The sequence below is a fragment of the Eurytemora carolleeae genome, unplaced genomic scaffold (genome assembly GCF_000591075.1).
Source record: "Eurytemora carolleeae unplaced genomic scaffold, Eaff_2.0 scaffold792, whole genome shotgun sequence".
Lineage (NCBI taxonomy): Eukaryota > Metazoa > Arthropoda > Copepoda > Calanoida > Temoridae > Eurytemora > Eurytemora carolleeae.
Genome location: NW_019397214.1, coordinates 123,586 through 139,902, shown reverse-complemented (window position 1 = coordinate 139,902; position 16,317 = coordinate 123,586). Strand labels below are relative to the sequence as shown.

The 16,317-nt window shown below is 31.6% G+C and overlaps 1 protein-coding gene across 1 annotated transcript in view; it reads left to right on the top strand.

The window, feature by feature from the left end:
• The window catches only part of LOC111712777 (poly(rC)-binding protein 3), a 20,106-nt gene that overhangs the window by 1,517 nt on the left and 2,272 nt on the right, over positions 1 to 16,317 (top strand). Inside the window, exons 3-9 of the mRNA XM_023487499.1 lie at positions 1,927 to 2,020; positions 2,340 to 2,395; positions 5,134 to 5,241; positions 5,826 to 5,921; positions 7,280 to 7,315; positions 10,696 to 10,886; positions 14,554 to 14,685. Coding sequence (XP_023343267.1) covers positions 1,927 to 2,020; positions 2,340 to 2,395; positions 5,134 to 5,241; positions 5,826 to 5,921; positions 7,280 to 7,315; positions 10,696 to 10,886; positions 14,554 to 14,685 — 713 coding nt within the window. The remainder of the gene's footprint in view (positions 1 to 1,926; positions 2,021 to 2,339; positions 2,396 to 5,133; positions 5,242 to 5,825; positions 5,922 to 7,279; positions 7,316 to 10,695; positions 10,887 to 14,553; positions 14,686 to 16,317) is intronic.

Here is a 16,317-nt window from a genome sequence, read left to right as displayed (position 1 = left end):
ACATTTTGATTATATCTAGGACATTGTACTCTGTTAGAAAACATGGATTTAAACATTTTGGCTCTGATATCTCAAACAAACAAAAAACCAAAAACATATATATCTAAAAATAAATTTCAAAATGAGGTTGGATCGTTACTCCAATAGAATCAAAACGTAATGTTTTATATTAAACAATTTACTTTTATTATGTTTTTAATAATGTGTCCATCAAAACTTCATGTGGCACTTTCATGGGTAAATATGGTACCCTTGAAACATTTATCTACGAAACAAGGCTTGGTTTGTTGCCAAGACCGTTATAAAATTTGTTTTTTTGGTTTGAATAAAAACAATGTTTTTCCAATATATATACAGTGATAACCAGAAAACAATGAAATAGGTTACAGCGAAACTTAAGTGAATTTGATGGTGTTACACAGCAAATAGTTTTACCAGACACTTATAAAATTACTTATTTTGTGAAATAGGTCTGTTTACACTGCACATTTGCTGTGTTTCAATGTCATTAAACTTTTTAAAGATAAAACTTGTATCTCAAAGTCGTCTTTCTATTCCAGAGAAATAAAAATCCGCAATATATCGTCTGTAAAGAGCATCCGAAAATTTTTGCGATAAATTAAAAAATTACGTTTTCTATGAGTATATATATATATATATATATATGCGTAAATGGCAAAAATTTTACTGCAAATGTCAGGACTACAGCGCTTGTATCACCCAATGCAGAACAGGAGGAAAAACTCCGAAGTAAAAGTAAAAGTTAGATATAGAATGCTAGTTTAAAAAAAAAATTAGGAAAGTTAAAGAGAATTAAAGAGTAATTCTCCCCAAGTTTGGCGTGCAATTGATAAAAGTTTATTTTTGCCAAGGATTCTAATCCTACTTAAACATAAACTTTATTCAGTATCATTAACACCTAGGTTGGGGAATCCGGTGAAACAAAAAATAAGATAAAATTTAAAGGGACTATTTTTAATTTCAATTGACCCTCCATTTAAATAGGGTTATGACTGATTTACAATATTACCCTTTAAACATTATGTGAAATATTATCATCTTTTCTTGCTTGAAATTTCCTCAATCGTTTCTGTAGCCGAAATCCGTGAGTCACGTTTATATGGAAACCACAACGTAAGTTACTCAATTTTCAAAGTTGCTAATATAAATCCTTAAATATTTTAAGAAGGGTAGCTTAAAATTGTGGATAAATTAGATTTAAATGAGTAAAATTGTTTAAAATATTTTTATTATTTTTATATAAATATTTGTCAAAATAATCTAAAATCAAATTAGTTTGTAAATCAAATTCTTTTAACTTTCCCCTATAGTCTGTTTTTCTCAATTTACATTCCACTTTAAAGAAATTCCCCTGGTTCCCACCCCGTCCATTACCCCTATTCTCCCTTATTTCCCCCCCCCCCCTCCCCGATATTCCCCTCCCCTTTCATATTTGAAATCTGCCAGAAACAGATGATTTGATTTCCACCAGAAAATAATGAACTTGCTTCCTCAAGGATGAAATCATTTTCCCGCACTTTTATCAAACTTAACGATCAGAAAGCCCGCCAAAATTTTACAAACAATTATTTTATATTTCTTCATTCTTTCATCTCTGGAAATTTGAAGGATTACCCTCCCTGATCCCTTATAATGAGAAAATTTATCCTATTATTTTAAAGAAATTACTCTTTTAAAATTGTTTTAAAATAGAAAATTGGCGGAAACAAATTTGAATGTATTTTGCTTCTTATGTGGACTCTAGGTCAACATCTTTAATCTTGTTTAGTGAAGAACAAATGAAACAAATGCATTATTTATGTGAGGGGGTGGTGAGGGGGGATGCTTTTAAGTATATTAGAAATACTTTTCAGATGACAATAGTTAAAGGAACTACGTAAAAAGAAATAACAGAACTTGTTTTAGGATTTGAACAGTTTGCTGACTCCTGGAACGGTTCCAAGACCTCCAATAACATTCAGACTTGTTGTTCCCGCCTCCCAATGTGGATCCCTAATAGGTACAATAATTATTCTCAGCTGATCTTGGCCGTACAGTGCAATAATAGATTACGGGCTTGTACGGATGGACTGTGCAGTACAAAATTGATTTGCGAACTCGCTGGGCTTAGCTGTGCAATACAATGTTTATTGTACAATGGGCGGGCAAGGCTGGGCTCTTACAGTACCACTCTTCAACGGTGTCTCTTGGACCGTGCCGTACAGTACAATACAACACTTAAAAGCAGACTGGCTTATTTGTTATGCATCAATTTTGAACCTGATTTTGTATTCATTCTTTAAAATTAATTTCTCTATATATATATATAATTTTATCAGGAAAAGGAGGATCAAAAATAAAAGAAATCCGCGAGATCACTGGTGCCTCTGTACAGGTAAAAACAATGGTGCCTCTGTACAGGTAAAAACACTGGTGCCTCTGTACAGGTAAAAACCGTGGTGCCTCTGTACAGGTAAAAACAATAACAAAGGAATAAACTCTTTGCTTAAAAAAAACTTTGATTTTCAAATCTGCATATCTTTGCGACAAATGTCGTAGACCCTAGATATTTCTATTAATTTTGTTTGATGAGAAAACCTAAGTTGGAAATATCAAGGGTTTTTTTTCCATTATGTTGAAAAGTTATAGGGAATGGAAAATCAAAGTTTGGAGAAAAGACTCAACTCCCTTAAAATAATTTTTGCCTTTGTAATTAAATCTTAAGGCTTCAAAGCACACTTTCTAGGGGTTCTAGGATACTTGAAAGTATTTGGAAAGGTTAAATTAATTAGAACAATTCAAAGAAATTCTAGCATTTAAAATACATTTTGATTATATCTTTCCTTCTTAAATACACATATCCCTTACTCTGACTCACGCTAACTTTATGACTTGATATTATCTTTTTTTGGCATATTTTGCACATGCATTGTAAGAGGGCAACAGTTGTTTTAATAAACTTTAAAAATAGATCTTTCACGTAGACGTTGTGCAGCCCCCATAAAGCCAAAAAATATTTTTAAGTCTCGACATAATTGTTTCTGTTTTGTTTGGCATTTACAAAGCTGCAAATTATTATTAATTATGTATAATTATATACATTAAACAATATTACCATATCTCTTTAAGATTCAGGAAGCGTACGTGAATCCCTTATATCTAAATCTCTTCAAAATATATTAATTCCCCCAAACCTTCCCCCCCCCTCTCCCCCAATTCCTCCCTCGTTGCTGTTCTGTTAACTCTTCTTTCTATTTTTGCTTTTCTAGTTTTGTTGTCGAAGAAAAATATTATAAGGTATATATATACGGGAAATATTAAAGAAATAAAAACTATTTTGTGAAATCCTCCATGCTGTTTCTATAATACTTTGAAATATCTCAATTTCCTTTGAAACTCAGTCTATCAGAATGGATATTTTATACACTTTTTACATTTATTTATACTTTACTTTCTTAGGTTTTGTTATTTTGGTTTAAAGTAGGTTTTCAACTTATTAATGATAATCTTTATTTATTATNGGGGGGGGGGTCCCCCCCCCCCCCACGTTAAGTTTATGTAAATAGCCTGAAATTTAGGAATTTGGTGTACACGAGTATTGTTTGGTTGGAACTTTGTTGCAATATATTCTTAAACAACACCCCAGGGAGGGGTATAATGGTAGCCTAAGCAATAACATAACATGAACCTGCAAACAAGGAATACTCGACAAACACCACCAATTGAAACAGTGCAAACAAACATGAATTAAACTCTGACAAACAAAACTAAATTAAATTTTCTTGCCAAACTTTGTAAACACCAAGGAAAATCCACCAAAAATGTATCTACAGGGTTTTACCCACGAAGGATGAGACTATAAAGACGACCCAAAACTCTAAAAATATGACGATTTGACACTTGATTTTTGGTTTCTGCATTAAATTTATTATTTTGATGGTTTACTAAATGATGAAGCACAGAAATAAGCCAGTTTTGACCTACAAGGAACCCATGAATGCAAGAAAATAAATTCCGTACAGTAGTCTCTAAAGTCCAATCCTTTGTGGGTAACCCTGAATATTTGTTGACAACGAACACTTATAGGAATATATGCAAAGTACTGCAGCTTAAAGGGAATATAAGCGTAATTTCAAGTAACCTTTCATAGAGAAGGGGCATCTCCAATTCACAACGGTACTATTTCAGCATTTTAGATCAGTAGTATCCGGGATTTTGCAAGAAGATATAAAACAATTTTCACAGTTAAAAACTAAGGATTTTCTGAGTAAAATAACAGACAAATGTTCTTACACGCATTGAATTTTTGGCGATTTTGAATTTTCTTAACATGATGAAATGTATTTTTTTTCCAAGTACTTAAGAGATTGACCATTTCTGAAGATAAATGAATAAATAATCACATTTTAGAAACATTATACATTACAGAAACCAGCACAAGTGAAATTAACAATTTTTTAAGTTGCCAAGGCGTAAGTAAGTAAGGTGTAAATATGTAGCAGAAAATCGACAATTTTGCAGCTAAATTTGCCATAAAATTGATGAAATCTCAAATAATGTATTTTTTTTACAACTATGTCGTTTAGTACAGTATTTGAGATTTTCAAAATGATGTATAAAATTATTTTAAGTTTAAATTTAAGTATTTGGAAAACATTTTAACTCTCAAATTAAAGATGTCCGATTTTTCTTAGTTTCATAACTATCTATTCTGAAGTAAAAGAGCACCTCTCAAGGATTTATAAAGGGCCGCCCTAAGATATGATCTGGCCGGCACTTGCCGCGCGTCACTAAGGCCTGTACAAGAGGTCGGGCCGGCACTTGCCGTGCATCACTACGGCCGGTACAAGGGGTCGGTTCGGTTTGACTTCAAATTGACTCTAGTCCACCGTAACTTTACATTTTTATTAAAAACCGGTTTTCACCATAGTTTCAGTAGAAGTAAATATTTCCATTTACTGATAGCGGCGATTGAAGGATTCATAACTCTGATTGGATGATGAGATAGATAGAAAGATAGATATTACCGCCAAACTATTTTTTATTGGTTCAGAATAGACATCATGAACACATGACTGAACCCGGATTGGATCAGGCGCTAATGAACTTGGCATACAGGAGTGTTTTGTCTAGGTTGCAAGTGAGATGTTACCTAACTCTACTGAAAGAACAGTAACGGTATCTGGAAGTCGTGAGGCCGTGGTTCAAGCAATTTATCAAATATGTTCCATTATGTCAGAGGTACAGGTTGGTCATTTCAAAACAGTCTTTTTTTGCTAAAAGTATTCTCCTTTATGATTTATGTTAAATTTTGTTTCATCATTTTCTCTCAATGCTTAATTATACAAACACTACTGCTGGTAACTTTTAAATTTCTCAAACCAACTCAAGTTGGTTCAAATACGTCTAACCTCCCAAGATGAGTTAGGCATAAAAGATGTTAACTAATCAAATCCGACTAAAGTTAATTAAATTAGTTTAAAAGCTACCAGATCGGAGATGGAAATTTATGAATGAAATAAGTTAAGCTATGTAGTATTATTTTAACTAATACTTATGCTCTGCTCTGCCTCTTTCAACTTATAAATAAATTGAGTTTTTGCCACAAACTAAAAATTTTCTAATGCCTAAGACTTTGCAACCTGATGACGTAAACTTTTGATATTTCAAACTTAGATTATCTGATCTGACAGAATTCATAGTTTGAAAGATCAATGGTGTACAACATGGGGTTGCAAAGATATAGGTAGTAGAAAATCAGAGATTGCGGCAAAGACTTAATTTCTTTCCAACTTTTGTAAAATTAACATATTTTGATATTTTAGTCTCCCCCGAAAGGAATAACTGTTCCATATACTCCCTTGAAGACCTTGAGTATTCCTGGTGTTCCAAACCTACCCAACCTTGTACAACCCTCACAGGTTAAAGAAACAACATTTTTTTAAAATTTATTTCTATTTTTTTAAAGAGCATCTTTGCGATTTCAGGTGAACCTTTCATTTTTATATGGAGGGATAGGCAGATAGTTTGAGAACGGTTCCCTGTTTTTAACACTAATCTGGCTTGACGTGTTTCATTCTGTCAACTTCCGCCAGTGTTTCTGCATCAGAAATCCATAGGGGCAGCTATGAAAAATAAAATAAATAATTTTCAAAGACTTTAAAAACAAAAGTTTGATGGGTACCACTGTGAATCGGACAGGCAATCTATATAAGTGAGGGTACCTTTAACTGGAAAGAAAAGAAAACGTTTTAATGAAGTCTCTTTAATAATGTTAATTAATTAATATGTTTAAATCTCTAGCTGAACTGATTAATAGTTTAAGCCTCTAGCTGAACCGATTAATATGTTTAAGTCTCTAGCTGAACTGATTAATATGTTTAAGTCTCTAGCTGAACCGATAAATATGTTTAAGTCTCTAGCTGAACCGATTAATATGTTTAAGTCTCTAGCTGAACCGATTAATATGTTTAAGTCTCTAGCTGAACCGATTCATATGTTTAAGTCTCTAGCTGAACCGATTAATATGTTTAAGTCTCTAGCTGAACCGATTTACATGGTTAAGCCTCTAGCTGAACCGATTAATATGTTTTAGTCGCTCTAGCTGAACCGATTATTATGTTTAAGTCTCTCTAGCTGAACCAATTAATATGTTTAAGTCTCTAGCTGAACTGATTTATATGTTTAAGTCTCTAGCTGAACCGATTAATATGTTTAAGTCTCTAGCTGAACCGATTAATATGTTTAAGTCTCTAGCTGAACCGATTAGAACAAAATATAAACTAGAACGGGGTTTAAATAGAAATCTAGAAATGTTTCCAAAATTGTGTAATGCAATTAAAATTGACCTTAAAGAAACTAAATCTGCAAAAATATTTAAACAAAGGGTAATCAATATTTATCTCGATCATGCTGTGTTGTTGAGTAAAAATATGAAATACTAGGTTTTAGGACGCTACGCACCCATCTTCTATTTCAATTGTGAACATGTTCTCTTTGTGTACATTGTAAAACAAAACAAAAAAAGCTCGCGGATTTCATAAAAAATCGTGTTTTTTTTTAATTTTCACAAATTTAATGAAAATCGAATTTTGTTCTTCAAAAATTTTGAAATTTTGATCATTCATCAACCTTCTCTGGGGCCACGTGAGGTCCCACACAAAATTTGGGCCAGATCGGTTCAGCCGTTTCGATGTTTATTGGATTCAAACAAACAAACAGACAGACAAGCAAAGCATATATATATATATAGATTAAATTTGATTTTTTTTCTTTTCAGGCTCTAGTTCCCAGTAATCATATGAATCATGTTCAAGTAAGTATTTTTAATATAATCTCTTTAATTTGATTAATTAAATTAATTTTTTTCCGGATTAATTTAGACCCGTAAAGTCCTTCCGAAAACTTTCCTGTAGCTATTAGGAAAAATAAATTTATAAAAACTTCTGGAATTTTCCTGAAAGTATGATTGATGTTGAATATGAGCGACCTCAGCACTGTACACACTGTAGAAAACTGATCAACTCTAGATTAAAGATGTATTGGCATATTCACAGAGCACATTCACAACCTACCAGAGAATGTAAGTTCAAATTTTTAACAAAGTTTTAGAAAACAGGTAATTCAGGATTTTAAATTTTTAAATTCAAAACAGCAAACTAACTCAATCTTAAAATACTAATTAAGAAACTAGGTTGAGAAATAAAACATACAAACCTAAATGTCCAAAAATGTTTAAATCTAACCACAATGATTGCTCAACCTAAATTTGCGTTTTTTGGAGACACAGTCAAGGTTGTACATAAGGTTAGATACTCAGGATGCGCTCCAATATAGGTAAATGTCGTCAATGGCACTTGACTAACAATCATCACATTTAACAAATATTGATTAATTGTGCAAACCAGATTACAAGTTTGAAGCTAAAAATGCAATTCTAATTCATGTTTTCAAATTTTGAGTTTGTTTATATGTAGTGACCCGCAAAATGTATTATTCTTTAATATAAGCTATGACGTCAATTAGGGTTTTAGAGTGTCCATTGCTATAAAGGTCGTCTTTAACCTACATTGGAGCATCCAGGGTATCTTACCTTCGTATACAACTTTGAACACAGTAGTCGATGAAAAATGATTATTATCAGTTTGCTTCATTATATCCATTGTTGAGTACCTTTATTTATCTCTAGGTTCTATTTGTGGAATCCAGGTTAAGAAACTTGCAGACCATATTCGGAAACAACACACTCAAAGGAATCCGATTAAAGCTTAATTTAATTATATTCAGGGGTAGATATAAAATATAGGACATAAATGGTGACCTGAAGGTTTAATTATATTTTCGAATTTCAAAATAGTTTGGTTTAGTAAATGATTTGGCAAGGAAAATATCTATTTTCTAACTACAGGGAAAATATAAATTAAGAAAATTCTGTCTTACATTTACAAAACATTCTTATCATTCAATCAAGTGAAAAACAGGGTTCACCTCACCACCTTGTACAAGTACCAAATCAAAATGTTGACATGTTTATATTTTTAACCCGGGTATAGAGAACAAAGGAAGTTTGTTTGTGAATATTGTGGCGAGAGTTTTAAGGGAAATTCTGGATACCAATTCCATCTAGCAGGTTAAAAAACTTTCTCAGCTCTTATACGCAAAATTTAATTGTACTTGTACCATAAAAAACCCGAAGGAGGTTAAAAAAAACTTCGTGTGACCAATCCATTAGCCTGCTGCACGTAAGGTTGATAACGTTGGAATCAAATAAATGTGTCAAGGACTTTAGTTGTACAAAGAGATCAATACATTAATGAATTTTAAGCTGATGAATATCAAGTTTCTTAGCAGAATGGGATTAGTGAACAAACAATTAATAACAGTTTTACCTCAATTAAACAATCAAAGATAGTGCGGAAGATCGATGCTTGTCTGGTTGTTTGTCTTCCGTTTATATCCAATTAACGTCAAAACGGCTAAACTAATCGGGCCCAAATTTTTTATGAAATCCGCGAACTTTTTCTTGTTTTGTTTTACAATGTATACAAAGAAAAAATGTTCACAATTGAAATAGAAGATAGAGCCTGGTATATATATATTTATGTTTAAATTGTACAGATGGTATTAGTTTATTTTGCGCGAACATATCAGTGTTCACTGTACAAAACACAGCAAATATCTAACATTTTATCAAAAAAAAATATGATACTTCCAGGTCACACTGGTGAGAAGAAATATGTATGTAGGAACTGTGGAAAACATTTTAGAACAAGTTCAGAAGCCTATAACTGTGAGAGAGGACACCAGGTGTTGACTTATTTTACTTATTTTTCCAAAACTCAATTTTGGCCATTTTTAAGTTGTTTGTGTTTTCCGGACCCCTTAGCTTAGGCTGAGATAATTAATTTTGTTTTCCTTAAAGAACTGAAAATTAACTTTGTAACCTTTTAATGATTTTTCAGTCAGTTCATTTTAATAAATATATTTAATATTTATAAGCTATTTAACAAACAAAAACAATAATTTTCCAATTTATCCAAAGGAATAATGTAATCATGTAATTTCTGCAGAATGATACTATTATGGAAACCATTTTCTGGGGAAAATTGAAGATGTTAGAACGAAAGTTATAGCCTTGAATGGAGGGGCAAATGAAATATAATGCTTATAACGTAGTAGATAACCACCCATATAACAGTGTCAAAAACTTTATTGTAAAAAATTGATATAATTTTGATGAAAATGTTTGTTGAATGTAAAAATAGTTTTATTTTTGCTGATCCTAGTGTTATATTTCCCAACCCACCATCCACGCAAATCTGCCCCTTTGGTAAAAGTAAATTCAACCTATATGAAGAATAAAGTCTGACCGCGTCAACCTTGTTGCACCGGCTAGTCCTGTCCATAGAGGTAGGTACAGTACAAACTGTGACTGGAAAGGTTGACCCGGCTCGGACATTCAAATTTACTACGGGTGCCAGTATGTGTGATCTGCTAAAAAAATGTTACGGGACGTATATTCTGGATCAATTCAATGATGGAAAAGTACGTAAACTTTTTTTAAAATGTCACACCAAGAGTATTATCTGAGGGGTAAATTCATTTAAAGGCATCTAAAAAACAATCCGCCGTTTATTTCCAGTTGTTGTTAATGATTTATCATAATATCACTGGTCAAAACATTGGAAACCCTATAACTGACGACAAATCATATGTTTGCCCGATTTAAAGAAGAGACATCTATATTTCACTCCTGTAAGCGGAGTCCATTAGCGCCTGATCCAATCAGAGTTCAGTCATGTGTTTGTTGTCTATTCTGAACCAATAAACATATTATGGCGGTAATATCTATCTTTTTATCTTATTATCCAATAAGAGATATCAATCTTTCAATTGGCACTATCAGTAAATATAAATATTTACTTCTACTGAAACTATAGGGATTTGAGTAGAAATACGAAAGATTTAGTCGTTTTTATGAATTAGTAACAGAATAATTCAAAAATGTTGGATAAAATACTAAAACTGTTGGATATTTATATATTCAAGTTTTAAAGAAAATGAGTTTTTGCCACAAATTCTGATTTGTTTATCCCCATATCTTTGCAACCAGATATCGTAGAACTTTAATATATCAAACTATAAATTCTGGTAAATCAAATAATCTAAGTTTCTTTACAGTGTGTTTGCTTGTAGGCTGGAAAGGTTGGTATCCCTGTTAGCCTGGGCAGTCCTCTGGGTGGGGGTATTCTTAACCCTGCCACCCTGGCACTTCTAGCTGGGCATACTCGCCCCCCAGCCCCACATCAGACCCACGAGATGACTGTACCAAACGAGCTTATTGGTTGCATTATCGGAAAGGGAGGCTCAAAAGTGGCAGAAATTAGGTATGTTTTTATAGAATCTCTACAGGGTTACCCACAAAGGATGAGATTACAGAGACGACTGTACGGAATAATTGCTGTTCGGATCCTTGTATTCATTCAGAAACTGTAGATTTGTTTCTCTCAGTGCCCGATCATTGAATAATCCTTTAAAAGATTATAACACAGACAGAAGATTTAATTCAATCATGAAATCGTCATTTTTATAAATTTTCAGGTCCTCTCCAGTCTCATTCTTTGTGGGTAACCCTGTATATAAAGAATTGATCTAACATATAACTCATTGGATTTATTTTATTTATATCATTGGACTCAGATTATACAATTTCTTCCCTTGTAGCTTAAGTGTATTGATTATATTTGAAGATGAGTATGACGAATGATCTAATGAATTAATGTAAGCCTTGCGTGTTTAAAAATCTCTATAAGCTTCCCTGACTGTACTTGTACACAGATATTACTAACCAAATAATAGACATTTCTATATTTACAATACTAGGCTTTTAGAGCGCTTCGCGCCCAACCTCTTTTTCAACTTGTGCTTGTGGCTCGATATGTGAGCATCTTCTCTTTGTACAATATAAAAAAATAACCAAAAAAAGTTTGCGGATTTAGTAATATTTTTTTCGCGCATTCTCAAAATTTTACAAAAATCAAAGACTGTTAGATACAATTTTTTGTCATTTTGATCCTCCATAAACCTTCCCCGGATTCATGCAAGGTCTGAATGGTTCAGCCGTTTTGACGTTTATTGGATACAAACGGACAGACAAACAAGCAAAGTATATAGATTCTATTTTAGCTACGCTCAGTTTAACAAACGCCTGGTTAAATAATTACTTTATTACTAAATTTATATACTTAAATTTCTAAGAACGTAAAATATTTAATAGGTAGATAGGTGACGTGGCCGGAAGTTACTCATCTTGCCGCGTCTAGATCTTAGGTTCAAAACTCCTCAGAAGTCTCGTCTTNTGGAACTAGCGGTAACTCCCTTGAGGGCGAACTGAGCCTCCACCTGCACGAACCAGGCCTCCGCAGAATCTGGCCAAAAAGCTGGAACTTTCACAGAAACAGAGTTTAATAAATCCAGCGAGCTGGGTTCAGCTAGAGCATGGACGTTATCACTGTCCTTAGGCATTCTGATCACTTGATGAGCATGTAGCTATAAAAACAGTCTATAATGGCACGGAAAACAGTCTATATGCCTATAGTTTTGAACTCGGGGTCACCAAATTTAGCTACGCTCAGTTTAACAAACGCCTGGTTAAATAATTACTTTATTACTAAATTTATATACTTAAATTTCTATGAACGTAAAATATTTAATAGGTAGATAGGTGACGTGGCCGGAAGTTGCTCATCTTGCCGCGTCTAGATCTTAGGTTCAAAACCCCTCAGAAGTCTCGTCTTCCGCCACTACGCCGCCACACTATATTCTTTATTTTGAAAAATGCATTCTCTTTAAAACTACAATATTGAATTAATTTAACTTTAAGCAACTTTTTCAGTAAAATTGATGTCTTTTTAAACTGTTCTAAAGAGAAGAATAGAGGAAGAAAGGAAAACCTGTTAAATGAGAAAACATTTTGACTCAAAACAAAGCATTAAACTTTTTATTTACACAAATTCTTCAAAGTAATTATATATTTTGCTGATGTTCGAAAAAAAACATTTCTTTCTATGACATGAAATTGTTTGAAGTGCAGTTGAAGTAAATTCATTCATAATTAATGTTAAGTTCCTAAGTTATTAGTGGAATGTATCTTTGAATATTTTCTCTGATTTTTTTCTGTCTGTAAAAGTGTTCAATCCTGATAACGAACCGCAATTGTAATAATCAATTTTAAGAGGGTAAAGAAACTAAACACTCGCCACGAAATTTGATATCACTGTACTTTTAAATTTAAAACTTTGACTTTTTGATTTTCAGAGTTTATTATAAAAATATCAAATGAGAAAGTTTTTAGGAATATTAAATTCTGGAGTCATGTAGAGGAATTGAGTCTTTGCCATAAACTCTGATTTGCTAAACATTTTCAAACTATGGATTTCATGGATCAAATAATCCAAGTTTGAAATATTAAAGGTTTACACCTTCAGGGTACAAAGATATATGGATTAGAACATTTGAGTTTGTTGCAAGGACTCAATTCCTTAAAAGAATTGATATACGCATATGTATTATTAAATAAGCTTGAGGATATCCTAGCGTTTATTCTACATTGAACAAGGGGTGAATTATCATACATTTGATATTTTCAATTTTTGATTACACCTGCTTCTAGTACTTTTGTTAACATTAGACAATGTAGTTTTATAAGAAAAATATTATAAACCTTGTGAGAAAGATGGGTTTTCCTTATTTATCCCTGAATTTTATTGTATTATTATACACCAGTATTCTTGATAAATGGCATAAAAGCTTGAAATAAAAAGAAGAAACAAAAAAAAGATATTTTAAAAATATATGTTTTGGGGTCATCAATTCATAGCTATTAAAGCTATCAATCAATTTATCAATATATATATATCTATCTATCTGTCTATCTATAAATCTATCTATCTATCTATCTATCTGTCTATCTATTATCCATCTCTCTGTCTATCTATTATCTATCTATCTATCTATCTATCTATCTATCTATCTCTCTATCTATATATCTACCTATCTATTTATGTATCTATTTATCTATTTACCTACCTATCTATTTATCTATCTACCTATTAATCTATCGATCTATCTATCTATATATTTATCTATCTATCTAATTATCTATCTATCTATCAATATATCTATCTATATATATATATATTTATCCCTGCAACTCANCTGCTATTTCAGCAGATCCCACAAAACTTTTTTCATCATCAGTGAAAATATCAGGAACTGAATGACTTTTTTTCTTAGAAGATATAATAGAGTTCAGTAAAGACCAGGTCTTTTTGATGTCTTTTGAGTATTCTGTAAATTTTGAAGAAAAATAACTAGTCTTGGCCTTTTTTATTGTTGTGCGATAAACAGAATTATATTTTCTAAAAGTTTCTAAATTGTTTCTAGTTGGATTTTTATTTTTGTTTTCTTGACACTATAGCTAGGCGGACTTAAACCAAGGATAACAGAATTTTTATTTTTGTTTGGCTTATATTTGATTAATGGAAAGATTTCTTCATAAATATTATTAAATGTGTTAGAAAATTCAGAAAAGGCTGTAGAAAGATTTTTATTTATCATAACATGAGTCCAGTCATTGAGTAACAATTTTTCCTTAAACTTGGTTTTATTTTCGATTGAAGTGTTTCTAACTAGAACTGGTTTGCTACCAATATTATCTTCATGTTGTGTACATTTAGACAATGAAAAAAAGGGTAAATGGTCAGATAAACTTGAGTAGATGATTCCACAGGATCTGAATTACTAAATATGTGATCTAGTAATGTTGCAGATGTTTGAGTAATACGTGTAGGGAGTGTAATTAGCGGAAGAAGTGAATGTGTTAACAGGGTGTTTAAAACGTTAGATGTAGCATTGTGAGAAGTGTGATTCAGCAGAAGTGATTTATATCTATCTTTATATCTATTCTTTATATCTATCTTTCTATATATCTATCTATTTATCTGTCTATTTATCTATCTATCTATCTATTTATCTATTTATCTATCTATCTAGGCAACTATCTGGAGCTATGATCAGGATTTCTAACTGTGAGGACAGGGATGCTCCAGCTAACCTTGACAGAACAATCACAATCTCAGGAAACTGTGAATCTGTTGCCCTTGCTCAATACCTTATCAACATGAGGTTAGTTACACATTCAAAACATCCTTAGTATTATTATCATAACTGTAATAATTCAATTTATTATCCGTTTATTGGACCAGTCTTAGAAAAAGAGCCTCCAATTAGAAAGTGTCCCAAAAAAATCTTTAGATTTAATAAAACAGTAAAAATTGATCCGAAGTTGGTATTTTTGAATTTGTTTAAGCATTCTTCCTATTTTTTGTGCACATTCAATATATTTCAATACTCTTATTTTGCATTTATCAAATTATAACAATCAAATATGTTTTTCAATCAAGAGAATATATTTCCCTTGAATAACATTGCAGTATTTTAAAATTAAATCCCAGAAAAAAATTTTATCTTAAAAAAATGAAATAACAAGCACTTGAACAATATTATTCACTGGGATATAATTGATTGTGATTTTGGTAGAAAATCTTATTCCAGTTTTATTCCATCCTATAACATCCTTCAAGATTAGTTAGTTGAAGTTGGAACCTCATTTCTATCTAATATTAATACATTGAAAGGGTTGGAAAGTCCCAATTAGAAATTCGCTTTACAAATACAATTGACACTTTGGTTCAATGCACGTCGAACTAAAGTAAATTCCACGTAAAATAACTCCATTAATTAGAAAGCTATTGAGAAGAACAAAAAATGTTCTCCTTCTGCACTGGTTTGCAGTTAATGAATTAACAGTTAATGAATTAACATTGCAGATTACGGAAAACTAGAATGAATTTACGGAAAACTAAATTGAATTTGCGGAAAACTAAAATATATTTACGGAAATCTGAAATGAATTTACGGAAAACTAAAATGAATTTACGAAATACTAAAATGAATTTACGGAAAACTAAAATGAATTTTCGGAAAACTAAAATATATTTACGGAAATCTAAAATAAATTTACGGAAAACTAAAATGAATTCAAATGAAAAAAGAATATGTTCTGCAGTTTTTGCCGTAATTGTAACTTTTAATATTTTCGCCAACATTTCATTACTGACAATCAGAAAAAGTAACTGGTGTGTCTCAAAAAACTTTATTTTTTTTAAGCCTACATGTTGCTACCTTTCATATTTCAAAATGATTTACTTTTAGATCTAACAGTGTCAGGTTGCAAAGATATAAGGATTAAAAAGATAGAAGCAAGGTATTAGTTCTATTTCTGAAAGGTTTTGGGTTGATGTCGTATAATAGTTTAATATTTCGAAGAAAAAGTTCTGTTACCTTCAAATTTCATATTTACAAATTATAACAAAGTTTTTATAATAATCAAATTCAACTAACTAAGTAACAAAATTGTAAAGGAAAAGTAAGTCTTGTGACATTTATCTAACTCAAGCTAGACTGGAATAAGATATAAACCAAGTAGCTCCTGAACTTTCACAGCTTTATTCTCCTAAATAAAAAGAAAAAGCTGAAAAAGAAAAAAAGACTTCAGTTTAAATTTTGATAGAAATATCATCTAAAGAAGAAAAATTATAAATTTCCATTTGTAAAAGTAGTTTTTAAACTGAAATCTCAAGGAGTCCGGAAGTACAATGTTGTGCCAGCCTGTAATATCCTGTTTATCCCTTTAATTTATGTACTTTTATTTTCTTTCAGTTTCAGTTCATTCCGTAATAGATGGGGGGGGGGGGG